We start from the raw sequence: 24,387 nt of genomic DNA on the forward strand, positions 1-24,387 counted from the left end.
AATTAAATATCAAAACTTATACAGAAGATAAATATATTAAACAGTCAAGGTATAGTGATATGACAATTTCTGATGATCTTCTGTTTTAATATGTTGAAGGGGCACTATCATGTCAAATTTTGCTCCAAATTAAAGTTCTCTATAACAAGTTAACCTAAGTATAACCACCTATGTTCGATTTAAGTGATTCCAAGATTTTATATATCTTTAATTTATATATAAATTAAATACCCCTCCTTCACAGGATTTGGAACCCTAACATTGTACTAGAAACTGAAATTTAAATTGATTCAAAACTTAACACTCAAAAAGTGAAACTTATATTTTAATTATCCAGCTTCAAAGAAAGAAAAATATAATAAAAAGTTAAATGAAAATATTTTCATTTTAGTAATTGAGTACAGTACTGTTAACCCCAGACATTCAAAATCATAAGATTATTTTTAAAAATCATATGATTTTTATGCCAATTTAAAATTTTTTTATTTGCCTTCTGTCTTTTGAGCAGGGCTGTCCTTAGCCATAGGCAGAATAGGCAGCCGTCTAGGGCACCACTAGGTCTAGGGGCACCACTCTGCTGGGAGCCCGGACAGATGGGAAGCAGTGGAGCATGTAAGAGCAGGGCTGTTGGGTCCTAGAGAGACGAATGCAGCACAGTCTGAGGGAGGGGATTGGCTGCTGGGGTCTCTGGGAAGGAACTCACCTGTGAGCGTGACTCCTTCCCCTGGCATGAGGTGAGGCAGGCTCCGCGGCTCTGGCAGTATCCTTTGTTGTCCTCCATAACATCCGTTCTTCTCCCCCCTGCCCCACGGAGCACCCCACCTTTCTCCTTCCCCCCAGGGAGTAGCTCTCTCTCCCCCCTCTCCTCCCTGGCTGCCTACTGAAGCATGAAAGTGAAGGTAACTCACTTCCTTGGCAGGCAGCCAGGATTGGAATGGTCGCACAGGACTGGGCTGGGGATAGCCATATAGCATGTGCAAAAAATCAGGACAGGGGATTGGGGTAGGGTGAGCAGATGTCCCACTTTTATAGGGACAGTCCCAATTTTGGGGTCCTTTTTCTTATATAGGCTCCTGGTGCCTATATAAGACAAAGCCCCAAATATCGGGACTAGCCCTATAAAATCAGGATATCTGGATCTGGTCACCCTAGCTGGGGAGCACATCTCTCCCTCAGGCGGAGCTGCACAGGGCAGGATGAGCTGCTGTGGCTCCATGGGTGCCCCGTCCCTGAGATCAGATGCTGTGCTAACTTCACCATGGTCCTTTGGGCTGGCGGTGGTGCCCATTGGCGTGTGATTGGACCTGAGGGTTTGTTGCTGCTGTTGCCACTCTGCACCCCAAGAGGTGGATTTTGTGGTCCTGCAGTTTTCCACCTATCTCCTCCTCTACTGCAGCTGTTGGACCAGCAGGTTGGGGGGGGGGTGAGCCAAGAATGAAAGCAGTGCTGTGTTGCCATTTAGATTGTCATTTAACAAATATGTTTGCCAAAAATGCTTGCTAACAATCCTGAATTCAATTTCAATTAAAAAAAAAATCAATATCTTAGCCAAAAACAGAAAATTAAGTTGTTGACAATTATTTGTGACAAGTTTGATATGGGGAAGGGAGTGGGCCAGTTTTCATCAGAGAAACAAAAAATGTTGACTGACTTTCCTATAGCCCTGTTACTGCTAAATAGAGCCCTCCAACAACTAATATGCTCATCTCCTTACTAGTGTATAGAGTGGTAGTTCCCAAACTTAACAGCCCGCGAACCCCTTTCACTAAATTGTGAAATGTCATGAACCCCCTCCTAAAAATGAATATTTTCAGGGATTTAAGTTTAAATTTCCTCAGTGTGATGGATGCCCCAACTGCCCACCCCGCTCTTCCTGGGGCTCAGGCTGGGGTTCGGGCTGCTGGCTCCCCCACTGATGGGGGTAGGGCTCAGGCTGCCAGCCTCACTCTTCCTGTTACTCAGGCTGCCAGCCCCGCACAGAGCACTGGGGTTCAGGCTGCCGGCTCCCTTGCTGACCACCAGGACTTGGGCTGCCAGCCCCAACTGCCTGGCCCCACTCTCCCTGGGGCTTGGGCTACCAGCCTTGCGTGGAGCGCTGGGGTTTGGGCTGTCGGCTCCTGCGCTGACCGCCAGAACTCAGGCTGCCAGCCCAAACTGCCCAGCCCCGCTCTCCCTGGGGCTCGGGGTGTCTACCTTGCAACTGGGTCCCACCTGCTGTCTCCAATGCCTGGGGTCCTCTGGCCACCATTAATGAAATTTTTCTGGCGAACCCCCTGTATCATTCTGCAAACCCCCAGGGGTTCGCGAACTTCAGTTTGGGTACCACTGGTACAGAGCAGCGGTCAGCAACCTACGGCACACATGCCAAAGGTGGCATGCCAGTTGATTTTTGATGTTCTGGGGTTCCGGCTGCTGCCCCATGCCAGCCGAGGTCCCAGCCACCGGCCCCACTCAGCACCCGCTGCTGGTCTGGGGACCCCCAAGGAACCTCAGGCTGGCAGCAGGCTAAGCAGGCTGGTGGCTGAGACCCTGGCTGAGCCACTCAACCCATTGTTGGCCTGGGGTTCCATTCACTCAGCTGGCAGCAGGCTGAGCAGGACTAAATTCAACGAAATAGGAAAACAAGAGCAACTAATGACAAAGTGCAAGAACCTAGAGATCCTCCTGAAGCACCGTGATAGTTCTGATTTAAATGGACTTGAACTGTACGAAGAATTGAGTACACTGTCATCAGTGTTGCCACATGCAAAATCGATGATGAAAGTACAGTTTATTCATACCAGCAAACTTGTTGAGATTATCTCTCTTTCTCTCTCCCCTAATGTGTACATTACCACTCATATTCTACTGACAATTTCTGTAACAGGAGAACAGAGTTTCTCAAAACTAAAGCTCATTAAAAACTATCTCCGCTCTACAATGAGTCAGGAACGCTTGATTGGTCTTGCTATTCTTGCAATCAAACAAGACATCACTTTGTCTTTGTCATACGATGACATTATTACTGATTTTGCAGCCAAAAAAGCCAGGAAGATTGCTTTTAATTAGAAACAAATCCTTGTTTCAATACCTCTTCATATAAATTTCCAATAAAATGGTGACAAATTAAAAAAATTATATTTTTTGCATCATTCTGTCAAATCAGAATTTTTTCTATAGTGCTAGTCCATCAGCATTACAGTGTGCTTAATTAAGTTAAACTGGTTTTAATAACATGCATGTGGCAAGTTTTCCAATACTGTAAGCTTATGTTTGTGTTGCTCAGAGCAAGTCAGGCACAGGGGCACCAGTTAAATAATTCCACCTAGGGCACCATAAATCCTAAGGACGGCCCTGCTTTTGAGCATTCAGATCACAGTCTAAGTTTTTCCTCTACAAATATGATAGATAGAAAATTTCATTTAAAAATGCAAGCTGAGATTTTCACAATCACTGTCTCCAGTAGCTGGGGTTTTAAATAAAACATTAAATCACAACAAATAAATCATAAGAAATGGCAACACTGAGTAGAACTTTAAAAAAAACAAAGACAAAAACAGTGTCCCCTTAAACTTTCAAGAGATTGCAAAACTAAAGACTTGTGCTGGGTGTGTTTTCACACTATTAGTGAAGGACAAAAATCCAAACCATGTAGAGTTAAGCACAGGAGTTCATTACGCACAGCGTTAGTGGAGTGTCACTTTGCTTATTAGGCTCAGAGACACTGCAGAACAATTAATTACAATAGATTATATAGGGTGCTCACTGGGCAGAGAGAAGCAATGGGGATGGGTTTTCCTAAGCCCCCTGGATAGGTTCTAGCTGCAAGACAAGATAAGCACAATAAGCCAATAGTCTAAAAGATTACATAATGGCTCCACCTATGGCCCAAAATAACATATTGCTGACACACAGGTAATTACCCCCAAACTATGTCTTTTAAAGTATATAGGTTAAATCCTAATTCTGGGGTCCAGGGGAATGAGGTAGCAGTTCTCTCTGGTACATTCCTGGAGATTTAAAGCAAAAAAAGCAGTAATTAGTATTTAACAATAACAATTGTTTATAAGTTTACCCTTGCATTTCTGTGGGCCGGGATTGGCATACATCTGTGAGGGGAGGGTGTCATAACTCATGTCAATCATATTAGGCGTCTCCCTGAACTCTGCCTGGGATCTGAAGGGTATTGTGAAACTGTCTCCTCCCTGCATTAGGGAGTAACCATGAGGCCTTTCTCAGTGCTTCATGTGTCTATAACTCGTGATAAGGACACCCAATTACATTCAGAGTTATGCTGACTCCACTTACTGACTTGAAACACACAAGGTTATCTGTTTACCCCAGCTTTCTCTCAGCCATGTATTGTTCTCTGTTTGCCAGCTCCCATTGCCCAGGCCAAGCTGTGGACTCTGAAAAGTTCTTAGCAGAAACTAGTTAAGATCTTATATCCACAGCAAATAGATTTTGGCCATTCATTTAGTCTTCAAATATTTTTTCAGATTAATAAGTTGGGACCTGACTGAATACCTGTTGAAGCCAATGGGAGTCTACAGATTTCATGGGAAGGACTGAGTCCCTACATACAGAATGTTATACTTCACACTGTTGTATTATTCTTGTAATATTGGACATATTGCAAGAGTTAATTTAAAATGGAATGAAAATTTGTTTGCCTTTTTGAAGCATAAGTTACTAAAAGAGGACTATACCTTTTTTCTCATAGTTCTCCTCCCCAATCACAATTGAGGAGTGTTAGCTACCCTTACTTAAGTCACTGGCAGTTGCAGCTGTGATTGTAGAAATTAATATTTATAATGTGAAGAATTCAAACACTAGTTAGTGCTTCAAATCAGATAAAGATTCAGTCATCTGAATGAGGTTCCAGGACTTTTGCCTGACTAAAGACTGCAGGACTGGAATCTAATCATTTAATTCAGCTGTGTAAAATGTACCTACAATTCAAACAACAAAATTTAATGTCAGGCAAACACGGAAAGAAAACATACAAGTTCTTTGGGAATGATTTTATTGTTACAAGTGGTGAAACCTTGAAAATGTAACATAAGGAGTGTATCCTATTTTGTGGTAAGTTTAAATATCCTGAAAGATGTAGTATTAAGGCAATATTGCCTACAACCTCCTTTCCAAATGGTTAGGCATTTGGTTCACTATATGCAAATATGGATTTGGTATGTTATTTCCTAGTTAGAAAGTCTGATCTTTCAGTCCTTACTCCAACAAAATGCCTATTGAACTGGGAATTTTGCTACAGGAGTGAAACCTAAATCTGACAGCTGAAAACCTAGGACAAGCTGTTGGTCATGTTCCTCTTGTTCAATTACACAGAAACACTCAAAATAATATAACATCAAATAGCAATGGTTTGAGCAACCACTTCTGTGGAACATTGCTCTTCACTCTGGATTTACAAATCCCAAGTTACTGAAATATATATATAACTTGAAAGGAATATATTTTACAAAGTTTGTAAAACACATTCTAGTCTTTTTTCTGATGTTTATCAAATCATTCCATTGAAGCCCTTAGTACATTGCCTGGTATTTTCTGGTTCTGTTGTATTAGAGTCTGGACTACAGTCTTTGTTAAGAGACAAGGGAAGAAAATAATTAACCTTTACATCTCTTTGTATTGCATGAGCATGCACATTGCAGAATCATTGATTTCTTTTTCCCCAAGGCTGCAAAAGATACTAGGGAAAAAAAAATCTGGGGAAAGTGTGTGGGGGGTGGCTAGTTGTCACCCTATTAATATCCTTTGAAAACCAATAATAAACAGTTAAGATTTCTCCCAGATTGACACCATGAGTCACTACTTAAGTGTCATTAAGTTAATGGTTCTTAAGTTCATACTTAATGTTAGCATGTGCTTAAGTTCCTTCCAGAATTAAAGAGTGTATCTGACAGTGCAGTTGTGAAATGAACATATTAATTACAGAAGACTCAGTCATGTGCCCATTGAAATAGACAGCAAAGTTCACATTGAGTTCAGTGGAAGCAAGGTAGTCCGAAATCACACAACATTCTTTGTAATATTTGACTTCATAAACTTTATTTATAGACTATTTCAATGGGAATTTAACAAAACTGATTTATTAATAAAATGGAAAAACATACAGTATAATCCCGTAATTTCTCAGGTGACACTCAAAACCTTCCAGAGAGGAGGATAATCAGGAGAGCCAGCTCAGCAAGTTCTGGAGAATGCACGATTAGGCAGTAAGCACATACTAAGCACTAAGCAAATCCTTCTGTGATAGCTCCCCAGATTTGAGAGAGCCAGTCTGACTGGCTCTACAGGTGTTCCTGTGGAGCTCCCAAACATCACAGGAACAATGTTTTCAGGCTTCCAAAGAACAATCTGAGAAGTTTGACTATATTAATACAAGCAGTCTGCATGACAGTTGTACAAACGTGACTATCTTAAGCGGTCCATTTCCTTGACACTACTGTCCTAATAAGCGATGGTCACTGTAAGAGTCCAGTGCTGGGGCTCGCTCCTTTCAGGCACAGCGGGGAGCCAGGGCACCTCACTACAGGCTGAAGTCAGTTCAGGGCTCAGACCCTTCAGCAGGGGCTGAGCAAATACAGAGCCTATAAGCCCGGCCCTGGAGCAGGGCGGGGCAACAAGCAGTCCAAGCTCAGGCCTTTCAGCAGGACTGAGCAAGCACAGTGTCCAAAAGGCCTCCTCAGGCCAGGGAGAGGGGGAGTCTGCCACCCTTGGAAGGGTGGCAGGGGGAACGCAGGCCCTCCCACTCCACTGCCTTCCAGCCCGGGGCCCTAGCAGCGGCAAAGACTCGCTGCAGTCAGTGGAGATCCTGGCCGCAACACACTGACATGGGTTCAGGCTCTCCTGGGGCCCAGTCCAGGTCGGCTACCCCCGGGCCACTTTCGACCTCCCTCTCTCTGGATACCTGACTGTTGCCAGCATCTTCGATAGGGTCCCACACCATAGGTTCCTCAGGATACCGGGCGTGGGGAAGCGCAGGCGGCGCCTCGGGATGCCGGGCGTGGGGAAGCGCAGGCGGCGCCTCGGGATGCCGGGCGTGGGGAAGGTTCAGCCAGTCCTTCTCTGGGTATTGAACACGGGGCAGGCTGGGCCCAGTGGGAGCTTGGGCACCAGCATCTGTCCTCTCTGGCAGCCCGTGGTCAACTAAGTGCTGGGGTCGGGCCTTTATACTTCCTGTCCTGCCCCATGACTTCCGGGGGGCGGGGACAGGCGGTGGCTCCGCCCACGTTGGCATCTGTTCTGGCTCGTGCCTTTCAGGCACGGTGGGGAGCCCGGGTGCCTCACTACACACGCCCCCTCTCAAGGCCGGCTCCCATGCAGCAGGGCCAGGCCCATCCATACCCTCTAGACGGGAAAGGAAGTCTGAGTTTGCGTGGTCCTTCCCAGCCCTATGGCGAACGGTGAGGGTGTAGGGCTGCAGGGCCAAGTACCACTGCTGGAGCCTCATATTGTGGTCCTTCATGCGGGCCAACCACTGGAAGGTGGCATGGTCAGTGACCAAGGTGAACGGGGCCCCAAGGAGGTAGTACCGCAGGGCATCCCATGCCAACTTTGCAGCGAGGGCTTACTTTTCAACCCTGCATCGTGTTTCTCTCAGGGGAACAGCTTCCGGCTGATGTAGAGGACCAGATGCTCTTCCCCATCCACCTCTTGTGAGAGGACAGCCGCGAGCCCTACCTCCGAAGCATCCGTCTGCAGAACGAACAGCTGATTAAAGTGGGGACTAAACAAGACTGGCTCACTGCAGAGACTTGCCTTGAGCGACCGGAAGGCCTTGTCACATTCGAGGGTCCAGCGCACTTGTCGTGGGCTGTCCTTGGTTAGGAGTCCCATCACGGGGGCGGTCATCACCGTGAATTGGGGGATGAATCATCGATAATATCCTGCCAGTCCCAGAAACTGGTGGACTTGGTGTTTCATGGTTGGCGATGAACAGGCTGCGATGGCCTAAACCTTATTCACGAGGGGTTTCACCTGTCCATTTCCAATGGTGTACCCCAGGTAGGTGGTCTCTTGCCAGCCGATGCGGCACTTCTTAGGGTTAGCCGTTAAGCCGGCCATCCGCAAGGACCTCAGGATGGTGGCGACCCTCTCTAGATGGTTTTCCCACTGGGGACTGTAAATGACCACATCATCCAGATAGGCCGCTGCATAGTCCTAATGGGGTTGGAGGAGGCGGTCCATCAAGCGCTGAAATGTGGCAGGTGCCCGGTGGAGGCCAAAAGGCATTCGCGTAAATTGGTATAGGCCCATAAGAGTGGCGAACGTGGTCTTTTCCCTGGTGGCTGGTTCGAGGGGGATCTGGCAATATCCCTTGCTTAGGTCCAGGGTGGTGATATAGCGGGCCTCTCCTAATCGGGCCAGCAGCTCATCTATTCAGGGCATGGGATAGGCATCGAACTTGGAGACGGCATTAATGCATCTGAAGTCGATGCAAAAACGTTGTGAGCCATCGGGCTTCAGTACCAGACTACTGGGCTACACCACTCGCTTTGCGAGGTTCAATCACCCCTAGGTCTAGCATAGCCCGCACTTCCTCATCAACAATCCGTCTTCAGTGATACGGCAAGGGCCTGGTCGCGCCCCGGATCACCACCCCCGGCTCAATCTGAATCCTATGATATACCAGGGAGGTATATCCTGGTTGGGCCGTAAAAGTACGGGAGAACACTTGAAGGAGGCACTGGGTCTGTTTAAGCTGTTCCTCCGTTAACGTTTCCCCAAGCTGGGGTCCCTCAAGGTCTTCAGTAGGGTTTACCTGGGGTCCGAGCTCGGGTTCGGGCGGGTAGGGCGTGATTAAAAGACCCTCTCGTCTCCGCCAGGGCTTGAGAAGGTTGACGTGGTACTGCTGTACCCATTTCCACCGGTCAGGCTGATGGATCTCATAAGTGACCGGGCCCACCTTTCGAACCACCTCATAAGGCCCTTGCCACCGAGCCAGGATCTTGGATTCACTGGAGGGAAGGAGGAGTAAGACCCGATCCCCGGGTTGGAAATCGCAAGTCTGTGCATCTCGGTTATAAGTCTGGGCCTGCGTTTCTTGGGTGGCTTTCAAGTTTTCTCACGCCAGGGCGCCAGCCTGTTTAAGACGGCCCTGGAGGTGGAGCACATATTTTAGGAGGCCCTGGGCTGGTGATGGGGTTTGCTCCCACGTCTCCCTCATCAGGTCCAAGAGGCCCTGGGGTCAGTGGCCGTACAGCAGTTCAAAAGGCGAGAACTGGGTCGACGACTGAGGGACCTCCCGTACCGCCAGAAGCAAGGGAGGAAGTAGCTGGTCCCATCCACGGAGGTCCTCCGGGGGGAACTTCTGCAACATGTCTTTCAGGGTCCGATTGAACCTTTCGACCAACCCTTCTGTCTGGGGATGGTATACCGATGTCCGCAGCTGCTTAATCCCCAGGAGTCCATGCACCTGCTGTAACAACCGTGAGGTAAAGTTGATCCCCTGGTCCATGAGGATCTCCCGGGGCAAGCCGACATGGGTGAAGACCTTCACTAGCTCGCCAGCAATGGTGCGGGCTGTGATGTTACGGAGGGGAATGGCCTTGGGGAATCGGGTGGCATAGTCCAACATCACTAGGATGTACTAGAACCCCGCACTGCTCTTGAGGTCACATCTCATGCTAAGTAGTCCTTTCGAATTAGAGGAGATATGCCTCTACATCATCTCCTGATGTAATCTTTGGCAGACAACCAGTGGCCCTCAGTGTTTGCATGAAGGATAGCTCAGTGGTTACAGCATTGGCCTACTAAGGGTTGTTAGCTCAATCCTTGACAGGGACATTTAGGGAACTGGGGTAAAAATCTGTCTGAGGATTGGTCCTGCTTTGAGCAGGGGGTTGGACTAGATAACCACCTGAGGTCCCTTTCAACACTAATATTCTATGATCAGATACCTATCTAGTAATTGATCAAATTCAATTACACTGAATTTATAATTAAGCCTCTTTACACCTCTCTGGCATCATAAAGGGTTTTTTTTTTCTTTTTTTAATATGTGTGTCTTTTACACTGCCACAAGTGACATATAGAGGGAGGCAGAAAAGGATATTATCAAATATATGCAGTTTATATATACATTGTTCTAACTATATATATAAATAAAATAAATAAAATTAGAATCTTGAGACCTTGCTTGTTCTCAGGGTAATTACATCCTTGATGTGGTGTATGTGACCAGCACTGTCATAAGTCTGAAATAGTCCTAGTTTATTGATCTTCAGAGGATCTTTGCTCAGCAGAAGCCCATTTGTTTATTTCAAGGGTAAGAGAGGACTCCGGGGACATTAGAAAGATCTAAATATGTGTAACTGCTGAGTTATTATATATTCTAATTATTGGGTGAAGAAGGTGGTAATTATTTTTCTATAATTGTGGTAAGGAGTGTCTAGAGCAGAGGTGGGCAAACTATGGCCTGGGGGCCATATCCAGTCCGCGGGATCGTCCTGCCCGGCCCCCAAGCTGCTGGCCCAGGAGGCTCACTCCTGGCCCCTCCCCCTCTGTTCTCCCTTCCCCGCGGCCTCAGCTCGCTCCGCCACCAGTGCAATGCTGTGGGCAGTGGGGCTGTGAGCTCCTAGGGCAGCGCAGCTGCAGAGCCCGGCCTGATCCGGTGCTCTGTGCTGTGTGGTGGTGGCGGCATTGTGGCCTAGCTCCAGCCAGGCAGCACAGCTGTAGCACCACCAGCCACTAGTGCTCCAGGCAGCACAGTAATGGGCAGGGAGCAGTGGGGTTTGGACAGAGGCAGGGGAATTCGGGGTGGTGGTCAGGGGGTGGGAGTGTGGATAGGGGTCGGGGGGGAAACAGAGGGTTGAATGGTCCCAGGGGGGCAGTCAGGAAGGAGCGGAGGGTTGGATAGGGCAGTAGGGGGCAGTCAGGGGCAGAGGTTCCGCAGGCAGTCAGGGGACAGGGAGAAGGGGTGATTGGATGGGGTAGTGTCCGGGGGGGGGGGGCATCAGGAATGAGAGGAGGGGTTGGATGGGATGGTGGAGGTCCAGGAGTGGTCAGGGGACAGGGAGAAGGGGAGTGTGGATGTGGCAGGAGTCCCCGGGGGGCCGTCAGGGAACGGTGGGGGTTGGATGGGGCAGGAGTCCTGGGGAGGGACAGATAGGAGGAGGGGGCCAGGCCGCAACCCCTCCCCTAACCGGCCCTCCATACAATTTACGAAACCCAATGCGGCCCTCAGGCCAAAAAGTTTGCCTGCCCCTGGTCTAGAGAAAAGGATAGAGGGTTCTTTTTATGAAATGGGTTTATGAATCAAAATAAATGTAACCCCCAAGGAGATTACATAGATTCCTGGAGCTCTGTCTGCTGGCAGCTCAGGGAGTAGGAGCCAAGGCAAACTCAGAGTCTGCCCGGCAACCAATAGGGAGTGGAGATGCCCTTTCCAGGGAGCTGAGGAGAGAGGAGAAGCCATTTTGAAGTCTATCTGGAGCCACTCAGGGCAAGGGCCAGACTGGCTGTGTGGGGAGCTGGCGAGTCCCAGGCCTACAAGCAGGGTTCCCCCTGCGAACTGGCCTCTAAGGACCTGACCGCAGATCCCTCAACTGGGTTTTCCTTCCCCACAGATGATTCCCAATTGTTACATTTGCTGAGAAATTTCCCCAGCCAGGCTGGGTTCACCTCCAGCTCCCCTGGTGAGACTAGTCCCCACATGGTCAGTGCCGCTACTCCAGGGCTGCTGCTTGTGGAGTGTGTGACTGGAGGCTGGGCTAGGAGGCTACAGTTTGGATGTTAGGGTAGTTGTATAATCTGCACCTTGAGCCCTGCACTCCGTTGTGATGAGGGGAAATCCTGGGACCAACGCAGCCTGAATCCTGCCTGAGGAGGATCCAGGTCAGCAGACAGCAGCCCCTCTGCAGTGACTGAGGAGTCCAGTGTCATCTTCCAACCTGAAGGTCATTCATGGAGTTCGTGAGTGCACCAGCTTTTAGTTAGTTAGTCAGGGAATTTGTTTTAGGGACCCCCTAGTCCCTGAACTGAGTCCTCAAGCCAGGGAGTAAGGGTTTGAGGATTTTATAACCTGCTGTTTATTACACCTGGGGAGGGATTCACCACCTCCTCCCACTTGTCAGTCCTTTGGGCTGTACTGAACCCAGTCAGCCGCACTGCAAAACTACTGCAGAGAATTTTATAGGTCATCAAGGGCCCCAACAAAGTATGCGTACCAGCAGGACACTAATTTTACACTTGTTACATCAAGTCAGGGGTATTTTCAGTGTGGGCACCGGTGACCCTAAAAATAGTGTTTCACCCTGTTATGTTGTATTTGTTGCCTGTTTAATATAATTGTTGTGTTGAATATATTTTTATGTGTTGTGTTATTTCTTGGAAGTCTCCAACTATCTGGCAAGTAAGTGTGAATTCCCCTGTAGTTAGAATTTTCCGCCCAGGCTGCCCTGGTGACCCTGCCAGGAAGGAGCAAGGGGGGTGAAGGCACTGCCAAATAATTTCATAACAAAAAAAGGAAAAAAGATTCACCCTGCTGAGTGGGTGGCAGGATCCAAAAGAACCCAGACCTGTCCATCAGAACCTGTAAGCAGATTGCCATTAAAGGAGGTAATCAGGTGGAGAGGGGCGCTACATAAATAAATACAAATACATACATTTGTTTATTACTTACGGGCACTCTTAAAAGTGTTTCTCAACACTGGACAGTGTTTGTTAATAAGTCTATTCAGTTAGGTTGTGCTGCTGCTTTGAAGCATTCTACAAAACTATAGTGTACACATATGCTAACTAAAGGCACTTTCAAAAATGCCTCCCAATAAACTCCTTAACAGAAATGTGCATGTTTCCCGGACAATCTGCTTCTTCTGGAATTTGGCCTGAAGTACACCTGTCTCAGAATCATTGGGGTAAAGGAGAGCAAATCATTTATTGAACTAAAATCTAGGGTCCAAGACTGCAACCCCTACTTAGCCAAACAACCACTGAAGCCAACTGGATTTTCACCTGAGTATGCACTATAGGACTGAGCTGCAATTAGGTAAAGAAATGCCATGTAAATACATTAATCAAAATTGTGCAAAACTACCTCATTCCATATCTCTACCCAGATTAGAAATTGTTATTTTTTAATTATCTTAGGGAGAGCAACATCTGTAATTAAGGTTGCATAACTGGTTTCATTCTAGGTGGCCTTTTTCAATCATTTAAAATTCTCAATTCTTTAATCTTTCAGGCTTAAAAATTCCATGATCAGTTACAGCCTGAGGTTTTATTTTTTTTATTTTTATTTTTTTAAGATTGAGTAAACCAGGTAAGACATTTTCAATAATAGAGTATTAAATATACATTCTTGTCATTAGGGGAAAAAAAAGACTTAAAAATAGCTTTAGCACCTCTGGATTTTGAGAAAAGAAACATGAAATTTACCAGGGAGATAGCATCTAGATTACTAATGTGTTTTCCTTGGTCTAATGAAAATCCATTTAGATTTGCTTGAATTATAAGGATTTTAAAAAGAAATTTTGAGCATGTACACATTTTATCATATAACAATGAGGTTTTTTAAAAACTAAAGATCTTCCAATATTCCATTGGCACTACATGTTTGTGTGTTAGCAGAGCACTAATACTCATTCAGCAAACAATCTCTTACTATTGGCACTGCACACATACATATGAAAGCTGTGTGGCATTTCTCGTTCAGGGTCTAATCCAAAACTCATTGAAGGGCTTGCAATCAGGACTGTAGTGCATAGGTTAGATGGGAAGTGAGGCAGGGGTATATAGAGAATGTGTCACTGCAGAAATTGAGTTTTGTATAGGGAATGAGGCAAGGAGCACACACTAAACAATGAGGATAAAAATAAGTATCATACAGGTGTCTCAGTCACTGTGTACTGTGGAACCGGTGCTCCACAGATGTTGTGTGGGGAAGGGATAGTATTTGTTCATTTAATTGAAATCTGCATTGTAATGCATATGCACAAAGGAACAGTTAGTGTTGCAGTGGCCACACTAAATTTGTCATTTCCTGACTTTTGACTACACCTCTACCTTGACATAACGCTGTTCTTGGGAGCCAAAAAATCTTACCGCGTTACAGGTGAAACTGTGTTATATTGAACTTGCTTTGATCCACCAGAGTGCGCAGTCCCGCCCCGCCCCCAGAGCACTGCTTTACTGCATTATATCCAAATTTGTGTTATATCAGGTGGCATTATATTGAGGTAGCGGTGTCTTTATCGACATACTGCTTCCCAGGAGAGGGTGAGTATTTCCATAATGTCAGAATAAGTTGAATATTGGACATGGCCCCCACACAGGGTTAAGAGGGGTTAAGGTGACCAGGCAGGCCAATTAATTCCAGTAGGTGCACGTGGAGGAGCAGCCAGGGAGTATGCCACTAATTAGAAATAGGGTCAGCTGAGCAGAAGGCGGGGCCAGTATAAAGCCCAGGAGCAGTGATCAGGAAGGTGGGTTGTGGTTACTCCCTGAGTAGAGGGAGTTGGGAGATTGGCAAGGACCGAGATGCGGGAAAGTCAGAGGAGTAGGAAGAAGCCCAAGGAAACAGCAGCAAGGGAGTCAGACTGTGCAGAGACCTTGGCTGCTTATTATAGGGTCCCTGGCCTGGAACCCAGTGAAGAGGGCTGGCCTGAGTTCCTTTACTATCTACTGGCAAGGGCATTGGAGACACCAGCCATACAGCAGGTCCAGAAGGACTTTGAATCCCCTTTGTTCAAATGAACACTGCCATCACTTGCAGAATGTTAGTAATTAATTTCTTCCGGGAAATTCATTTATGCAGCTACCTGGACTTCTTTGTCATCAGTGCAGCCGTCTGCTCAGGAGTTTGTTTAATTTGATTTAGTCTTGGTCAGCAAGACTTGAAAGCAAAGAGACACTGTGATGTTATGAGTATAATATAATATCTCATTGAGAGGTGACAGGGCCAGAAGGAGTTAATTAACTTACCTCACCGACTGACCTGACCCATGGGTCAACCTTAAGAACTGGTTAGCAAGATATGTAAATGAATAGAGCTTTGAAATGCAAGTCTGCATTGTTAGAGGTAGAAGGGGAGGTATTTGCTCAGGTCTTGTGATGTAAGCAAACAAGTCTTGTCTATTGCTATAGTTTTAATTCAAAGATCAAAAAAGGAATATTAGCATTTATGATGATACTCGAGTGAAATAGTATTATTGTCTATGTGTCTCTTTGAAGGTTGTGGTAACCTGTATCTGAACTGTTTAATGGATAAATTACTCTGTGCTAATTGCCAGGATGTTTGGGAGAAGAAGTTAAGCCTATTGTTTTCTCAGGCTGAAAGGCTGCTAGAAAGGTATAAGAAGCCTGGGACATGATCCTTCTTCATCTCAGATCTGCTTTGGGTTTCAAGAGGGGGAAAACCTTAAGCCATAAGGATTGAGATCCCTAGTCATTGACTGGAGCCACCCTGAATATGGAAATTGGACTATAACCTATGGACTATTTCTAAAAGGACTTTTGGCAACTACGAGCTCAACTTTGCTATGCATCTGAACCTCAAGAACTGAATTCAAATCTGTCTGTATATTGATCTTTTAACCAACTCTTTTCTTTTTGAATAAATTTTAGCTTAGTCAATAAGAATTGGCCGTAGCGTGTATTGTGGGTAAGATCTAAGTTATAATTGAACCTGGGTATGTGGCTGATCCTTTGGGATTGGAAGAACCTTTTCTTTTATATGATGAAGTCAAATTTTCAGGAATCATCACCACATCCGACAGGTGTGTCTGGACGGAGGCCTGCGGCTGAGCACTTTAAGGGAACTGCATGGTTTGGACTTCTAAGTAACCAGTGAGGTACTATAGAAGCCCTTTGTGCTGGCTTGGTAAATCTAAGTATTGGAATAACCACCAGCGTTTGGGATTTGTCTGCCCTGGTTTGCAGTTCACCCTGATTGAGTAACCTCAGCTGGCTCCCATGGGCAGCACCGTCACAGACACTTCATTTGATTCCTTCTCAACAGCTCTTGTACTGAGACATGGTACTACCTGCCAGGTTAGCAAAGTCTGAGACTGACCCCGATTCAGTAGTAACACTTCCTGCTTCCCGTCACAAGTTCTATGCAGGAACTTGTCCCAATAAATGTAATTGCATTAGTTTACTTTACAACCTGCATACCTATTACACAAAAAATAGTCCTTCTCTGTTGCTGACTAAAGAATCTCTTCTCTTCAAATGAACTTATTTATGGGACTTCATACAATGGGTAAAGGTGACAGTTTTGCTGGTATAAATTATAACAGCAGCAAGTGGATTTGCAGATCACTCATTTGAAATAATAGTGTACCAGCAGTGTTTGCTTCCCCAATCATCTCCTTGGGTGTTTACTGTAAAACCTAATGATAAATGTTCGTACAGTTACCCGTTTCACTGCAGACCATTTTAGTAGAAACATTCAACAAGCATGCTTGCTTATTACAACAGCTGAAGGGTAGAAGGGGCGGATTCTCTGATGGATGAAGTAGAGATATTGGCATGGAGGGCAGTGAAGCAGCTGATGGTTAGGGGACTAAGAGTCCCAGCCTCTCACCCAAAAAACTGAAGTCACAACCCTGCTACAGGAGAAGGAAAGAGGAGATTCATTCGCTCCCTAGTACTAAAAGCCACAACTTCCTCCTGGCTGCCAGGAGCCTGAGCTGCCTCCCTCACCTTTCTGGCTGCCAAAAGCCCCACATGTCTCCTTACCCAGCTATTAAAACTCAAGCTCTTCTCTTACACTAAACAATTTCTACTCTGCAGTTTGGCTTGGCAATGCATAACTAAATAAATTGGAATTAGATATCAAAATAGGCCAAGGAATAGCATAGTGATACTGTTTACTGACAAATGTGAACATTAAAACTTCCATATTTAAATGTATTTGAAGCTGCTACACAATCTCCACACCATTAAGAAGCCAGAAGGCCTTGCTGAACAACCAAGATCCAATATACATGGACTTTTCTATGGGGTTCATTCATACTACCCATGATGGTAAGTAGCAGATTCCTGCATAGGGAAGTTAAATCACCGCTGGAGCCCCAGGTGGCACTGGCCAGGAAGCGTGGAAGGGCTGGTTGGGGGACGCTGACCCCCTCAGCTCCGCCCCTTCCACCCTTCAACTGTTGTAAAATAAATAAATACATACATACATAAAATACAATAAAAAAAATGGAACACATGAACGCATGAAAGGACAGCTGGACTGAGGAAGGTAGCAATGGCTAAAAATAGATAAATAAAAAGGCACCAATTTTAGCAGGATAAGTAAAAATATATCAGTTAAAAGGATTTGAGGTTATGAGGGGTTATATTTAGAATAAAATAGTTATAAATGAGAATTTTAATATGCACCTGCATAATGTAACAAAACAAGACATAAAGAACATGTATTTAACACAGGGAGGTGGAACAATGCAGGACATTCACCGGAGTGGACCAGCATTAATCCAATGCTAGCAAACAGCTTACCCACACCTCAGAAAAAGGTAAGAAATGGTTACTCACCTTTGGTAACTGTTGTTCTTCCAGATGTGTGGCTTGTGTCCATTCCATATTATGCTGTCTGCTCTATCTGCTTTACTTATGCTTTTTGCTTAATTAAGGTGGTAATATATTGTCCAAAAATTTTCATATTAAAGCTTTAAACTAGTTAAGCTTAGTATTGGTGTGGATTGTGCTTTTCACCCAACAATGTGAAGACATCTTCTCAAGGCCTACTGATACTGTGGCAATGGAAGATTAAAGTAGGTTTCCACCTAGGTTACTTTAATACCCCTTATTCACTCACCAGCCCTTGGTTATTCACTAACAGACCAGGTTCTGCATCATTTTTCTGTCCAGGTGGAGTATCTGCCTTCTCACTGATCACACAGCTGAATAGAAATGGGAGACATCCTTTTTGAGGAATATGATAGAGTATCTAGCCCAGCACAGGTGAGGAAAGGATAAATGTGGCCTGGAGGCCTCCTTTGAAGCACCTGGTTGCATCTGGCAGGCCTAATGAAAGATGAAACACAGCTGGGGAGAAGCTGAATAGTTATTACAAAGATAAGCAGTGGGGGAGACTTCTGTGTTAAAACTCAGACAAAGAAGGTGTCAAGGTTTTTCCCCCACTTTGAAATTTAGGGTACAAAAAGTGGGGACCTGCATGAACACTTTTAAGCTTAATTATTAGCTTAAATCTGGGACACTGCCACCAGCCAGAATTTAGTGTCTGGCACACTTTCTGTTCCCCCAAAACCTTCCCTTGGGTCTTAAAACAAGGAGAAATTAACCATCCCTCTCCTTTTCCCCCCAGACTTTCCCCTCCCTGGGTTGCCTTGAGAGGCTTCATACCGATCCAGACTCCTTGGATCTTAAAACAAGGAGGAATTAACCATCCCCCCCACAAAAAGCACAAACAAAGACTTCCCTGCACAAAGATTTGAAAGTATCTTGTCCCCCTATTGGTCCTCTGGTCAGGTGTCAGCCAGGTTACTGAGCTTCTTAACCCTTTACAGGTAAAAGAGACATTAACCCTTAACCATCTGTTTATGACAGAAGGGCACTGTTAGAGTTGAAGATAATGATATATAGCAGGCCCTAGATAGAAGAAATGAAGTGATTTTGTTTAGAGTACTAACTGGCTATTGTAACTTAAAACTTTTTTAGAATAAATAAACACAAAGACAAACTGTGTTCCTTAAGGTGGAAGAAACAATTGATCACTTTTTAAGGATATGTAAAGCCTTTGCTAAAGAAAGGGAAAAGATTTCTGAGAAATTCAAATATCTTAAAGTAACAAAAGCTACAATGCTATTTAGTGAAAGTATCAGGGAAATAGACTATTCTTAGAAAGGTGTTATTATGTTACTTGGAAGCCTGGGCAGAGTGAGAGCATATAAACCACTAAGTATTTAGGAATTATAGCTGGTGGCTATAGATGGGTGATATTCAGAGTGAGGCTCATGAGCCACAAGTAGCTCTTTAATATGTTTCCTCTGGCTCTTGTAGCCCATGACTTTAAAACACTGGTTAATAGTTAAATCACACACTCAGGATGTTTTAAATAAGTTATTAACCAATTGCAGTTGATAAAATAATACTTGATCAGTCATTTTTTCTGTAAGAATTTTATATATAGATAGATAGATAAGCAATGAATTCACACTGTGATTCTTTTGGGTAATATTGATTGCTAATTTGGCTCCTGAACCAGAGAGGTCTGAGTATCACTGCTATAGACTATTCAGTCGAGTCTGCTTTGCCATTAAAAAAAGATGGGGGAGGTTAGAGAGTGGAGATCCCAGAAGGGAACAGGAGTACAAAGAGCCCAGGAAGGGGATGCTGTGGTAGGAAGGAGTCCAGGGAGGGATATGGTAGCAAGGAGCCTGATGGAGCCAACTTCATCTGCTCATTCTAGACTGGAACCCAGTGGCATGGCAGGGTCTGGCCAGTGGAGAAGGTGATGCATAAACAACTTGACAAGGGTGAGCAGGACTCCTGAGTTTGGAAACAGGCTTCCAGGAAGACAGCCCTGGGAGGAGTTGCCCTGTACAAGGGCAGTAAGACAATGCTGCAGAGCCGAAGAAGCGATGAAGAGTGCAGAGAAGTGAGCCTGGATATAAGTGAAGAGTTTGAGTTTAATTTACTGGACTCCTAGAGGGTACTAGATGAGAACCTGCTATACTGCATTAGCCACAAGGGGCAAATCACTGATCTTCATTTGGGCTGGCCCTATTCCCAGAGCTTTAAAGAAAAGGGAGAGAGGCTACAAGACTCACTTCTGGTTTCTTTTTGTCAAAACAGCTGAAATTTGGCCACTTAAAGATATAGGAGGAGGTTCACTGCAGAAGTGCCCACAACTGGAAAATATGAGTATGAGCTCTGGTGGCAATGTATTTGGTAAAATAACTTATGAAAGATTTCAGAGTAGCAGCCATGTTAGTCTGTTTTTTAACTCCTGCTGATAATAGCTCATCTTAATTAATTAGCTTCTTATAGTTGGTATGGCTACTTCCACCTTTTCATGTTCTCTGTATGTATATATATCTTCTTACTGTGTGTTCCATTCTGTGCATCTGATGAAGTGGGCTGTAGCCCACAAAAGTTTATGCTCAAATAAATGTGTTAAGTCTCTAAGGTGCCACAGGTACTCCTGTTCATTATGAAAGAGTGTTTGAAGAAGGAATCTACACACCGAAGCTTATCAGTTTTACAAGAGTGAGTCAAGTATAACTTCCAGTTTTATTTGTTTCCAGGATTTCATGCATCATATTTAAAATACTAAATACATTAATATGTAGAGTGAAGCAACAGGGCATTTAGTTTTGGTTCTTTTCTGTACTCATATACTTCTGTACTGGATACTTTTCAAACTGAGCTTTCAAGAAGACAAGAAATCTAAATGCTTCAGGGCACTTCTTTTTATGTACATAGATTTAGCTCAAATGTTTGTACTCTACACATGCTAATACCAAATCAAGCAGAGCGTGATGCTGTACAAAATGACCAACTGGAGTTGTTTCTTCAGATCAAATTTTCCTGATTTTCCTCTTGTAATAGCAGACAAGTGGCTATTGCAAGAAGATTAAAGCACAAAAGAATAAATGTTTGCTCAGTCCTTTGGAGTCATTAAAGAGCAAATACTATAAGGGCAATAATTGCATGAAATAAAAGCAAAAAATGCGTCTTTGAGAAGGAAGTTTTCTGACACTGCCACTTGGGAGTTCATCTTTAACATTCATGAATGAAACATTGATCCAATTAAAGTCAAAGGGATTTTACTATTGAGTATAGCGGGGTCAGGATTTTCACTCCTTATGTTTACGATCTAAGCAATTCAAATATTAGACAGTGCTTCAACTTTTTACAATGTTTGAATAAGTTAGTAATTCTGCTGTCAAAGAATTAATATGATGTACTATATCAGAGCATCTAAGCCAAGCAAATTACTGTTAAACTTGGTGAAATGTCAAAAATTTAAAAGTAACCTTCAAAGGAGAAAAGATGGGTTTGTGCTTTTTTTGATTGTTTCTGGTGCATCAAGAAGGCCTGAAGAGTTTTTCTCCCTCTCAGGGTCTGGGAGGGTTTCTTCTTTCTTTTTTGTATTAGAAAATTTTAGGTGTTGTCTGCCTTGGAAAAATCTGTGATGCCTGGAGAACTAGCACAACGGGAGCTATGTTATTGAGCAGTCAAAGCATTCTTAGGCTGTTAAACTCTGGATTTTCATTTGTTTTTGTTAGCACCTGTTTAAAACATAACTTCTAAGCAACATCCTGTCATTTCAATTAAAGTGAGCCCACAATGCCTATCTGAGACACCCCAAGAGGTTCTCCAACAAAACCAGACTAGATGTTTATTATTGGCCTATTCCTATTCCCACTGACTTAATATGGGCTTTGGATCAGGTTCATGGTACCAGGATCAAAACCTGGGTGCAGGGTGGGAGGTGAGGTGGAAAATTCCTCCTCCAAAATCTCCTCCCCATCTTTTCAGGCCATCTTCACATACCATAAACTAGTAAAAAGAGCACAAGCCTAAATTTTTCAAAATCCTTTGTAAGCCAATTTTATCTTTTAAGAATTTGAGTTTTGGCCCCTTTCCACTTGCTGATCAGAGACATAAGAGAGACAGCCCTTGTTGGGAGAAAAACTGTAATTTTTTTAAAAGTTCAAAGTAGAGTAACATGTAGTTATTAACACTTTTACAACAAGGTATGTGCATTTTAAACATATATGTAAACACACTAGTCATCTTTCTGATATTTATCAAATCGTTCCAATAGAGCCCTTAATATATTTCCTGGTAGTTTTTGGTGTCTGTCTCTTAGCGCTTCGATGGCAATCTTTGTCTGTTAAAAGAAAGAAAGAGGGGGAAACATTTTATATTACAGGAATGATGAGTCATTATTTTCCTCAAGTTTTCCCAAGGTTGCAAAATATATACAAAAAGTCTAAAACTCTATGGAAAGCGGTAAGGGTATGGGCAGAGGGGGAGAAAAGGGAAATTCTTCACAAGATTCCATCAAACACTTGCTGAGAAAGAGAGTCTCATTTCCAGATGCTAGTGTATTTTCCTGTGATAACGAAGCATACTAAACAATTATATCTAGCTATGCAACAGTGACATAGACATGTTACCTCACTAAAGCACTAATTGTAATAATCTCTAAACTAAACCAGCACCAAGGAAAACCTATTCAGTGTAAAACCCTTTGCCACAAGTTTCAAGAGGCAGTTTCCCTTTCAAAACCAGTTATACACTTTTCAAACTCTATTTTAAATGTTTACTGTTCATTAAAATATTAATGGCATGGTTCAATAAAAAGGGAGGTTTAGGATGTAAAAGGACAATTCCTTCAGCATGCAAATGTACTGTTCCCAACAAATCATGTTTCTTCAGGCCTATTGACTCTCATCCACTATAATTAGGCTCCAGCTAAAATATGGTAATCAGCCAAGACCCTTTCCTCTACATCCCACCAACACTAAAGGATTTGTTTATAAACCAGGTTCACTTTAATTTAGTTAAAAAGGTCAATGGGAATTCTTTGGTGCTTAAACTCTTGGGGTGGAGGGATCAGACTATTTTTGTAGGTGCCTAAAAAAGATGGAATAATGAGCCCAGATTTAGGCACATAATTTTGAAAACCTTGGCTAATACATATAAATGCATTGGAATCAGGAAATGTTAAACGTTTCTCGTACTAGTATTAACACCCACAATGCTCCAGTAGGGCCCAAACCTCAGCCAGTTTACACCAACTAAGGATCTGACTTATAATATTTATCATTTGCAGAGGTATAACTATGTGTTGTATGTATGTTCGGCAAAAAGGGACTGTGGAGTCTGGTTCCTTGTTTCACATAAGGCTCTTCTATAAATTTAGTATTTAGGAGGCTGAGAGGTAGGACTTGAACTATAATGTGTACTGTATTGGTCCAGGGACAGATTTTCAAAAGGCACAGAGAGCAGTCAATGGGAGTTGGGCATCTAACTCCCTTTCATATTTTTGAAGATCTCCCCAGATTACTATGGGGACATTAACCTTTTCCTAGAATTTATGTATTTAAATGTTGTAGTCATGTATTTTCTTGGATTTAATTTTCATTTTTAAAAAAAGGGGGGAAGGGATAGCTCCATGGTTTGAGCATTGGCCTGTTAAACCTAGGGTTGTGAGTTCAATCCTTGAGAGGGCCATTTAGGGATCAGGGAAAAAAAATCTGTCTGGGGATTGCTCCTGCTTTGAGAAAGGAGTTGGACTAGATGACCTCCTGAAGTCCCTTCCAACCCTGATACTCTATAAAAAAACAAGAGAAACTGCCCATGAGTTTAGGTATTCAAAGATGACCTACAAAGCAAGATTTTTTATTCTTCCTTTAGGAAAAGTATATAAAGCCAGTTGCAGGGATTTTCTTTTGCTTATAATATTCATATGAAAAGAAGGATCTATTATTTCTAATCTTTGCAGGAGAAACTTGATAAGATCACCAGAAAATGAAATTAGTATTACAGCCTTAGGAAACATCCTGAGCCACATTTCTCCTTCCCTCCAAAGAGCCTCTGAGACTATACACAGATTGTTTACTCCCTCTGTCCATCTCTACCATAAATGAAGGAAAGTGTGGATACCATTTCTTAGAGAGAAAGAGATTGTGTTTGGAGAGAGGCAACATAGAATACATCCTTGTAAGACATCACTAGTCAAGTCTGCTAGCAAAGAAAGGAAAGGAAAGACTATAGCCACCTGACATTTTTATTTAGAAAAAAACAACCCTAAATATGCCACAGAAAAATGTCATGAAAAAAATATGCTAAGGTTGTCCTACATCAGGAAGAACCAATGGAGGGCACAAACAAATAGTTGCCTTTGCTTGCAGTGTACCTTTAAAATATTCCTCTCCAAACTGTAGGAGCTTTCAGGCTCTTATGTATTGAAAGTGATGTTTATCAAATAGCACTGTCCATCAGCAACTTAAATTCACACGAGTACCATTTATCCCAGATTAAGTTCTCTCACATCACAAATGAAGTTTCACTAACAGCCACACCTCTAAATTTCTGGGTTTAGAGACAAGCTGTATTCCTTTCTCCTGCAGAATATTTTAGCAGTGAGGAGGCCTATCAAGTTACCTTCATTTACTTCTATGCAATCCCATTGTCCTCAAAGACGAGACTACTGAAATCTTGCTGGTTCAGCTTTGTGCAGGAATGTCCTTACAGCCTTTGAAGCTGGTGAATGATCCTTTACCAAGCAAATATAGGAGGAGAAAATGGAAACCTCCTAAAATCCAGGGGCTGCTTTGTCATTTTGCCTGAGTAAGTCTTCTATCCTTTCCCCTCGTTCCTTTGAAAAGAAGGCATTCTTTCCTTTGTGGACCTTCTCTTTGGCCTCTGCATCTATCTTAGATGACAAAACAAGGTTGG

The 24,387-nt window shown here is 43.9% G+C and overlaps 1 protein-coding gene across 1 annotated transcript in view; it reads right to left on the minus strand.

The window, feature by feature from the left end:
* Nucleotides 1-21,706: 21,706 nt before the first annotated feature.
* LOC115646794 (transmembrane protein 68-like) overlaps nt 21,707-24,387 on the minus strand; it is a 66,049-nt gene continuing 63,368 nt past the window's right edge. The window contains exon 6 of the mRNA XM_030553111.1: nt 21,707-21,811. Coding sequence (XP_030408971.1) covers nt 21,707-21,811 — 105 coding nt within the window. The remainder of the gene's footprint in view (nt 21,812-24,387) is intronic.

Source organism: Gopherus evgoodei, chromosome 2 (assembly GCF_007399415.2).
Source record: "Gopherus evgoodei ecotype Sinaloan lineage chromosome 2, rGopEvg1_v1.p, whole genome shotgun sequence".
Lineage (NCBI taxonomy): Eukaryota > Metazoa > Chordata > Testudines > Testudinidae > Gopherus > Gopherus evgoodei.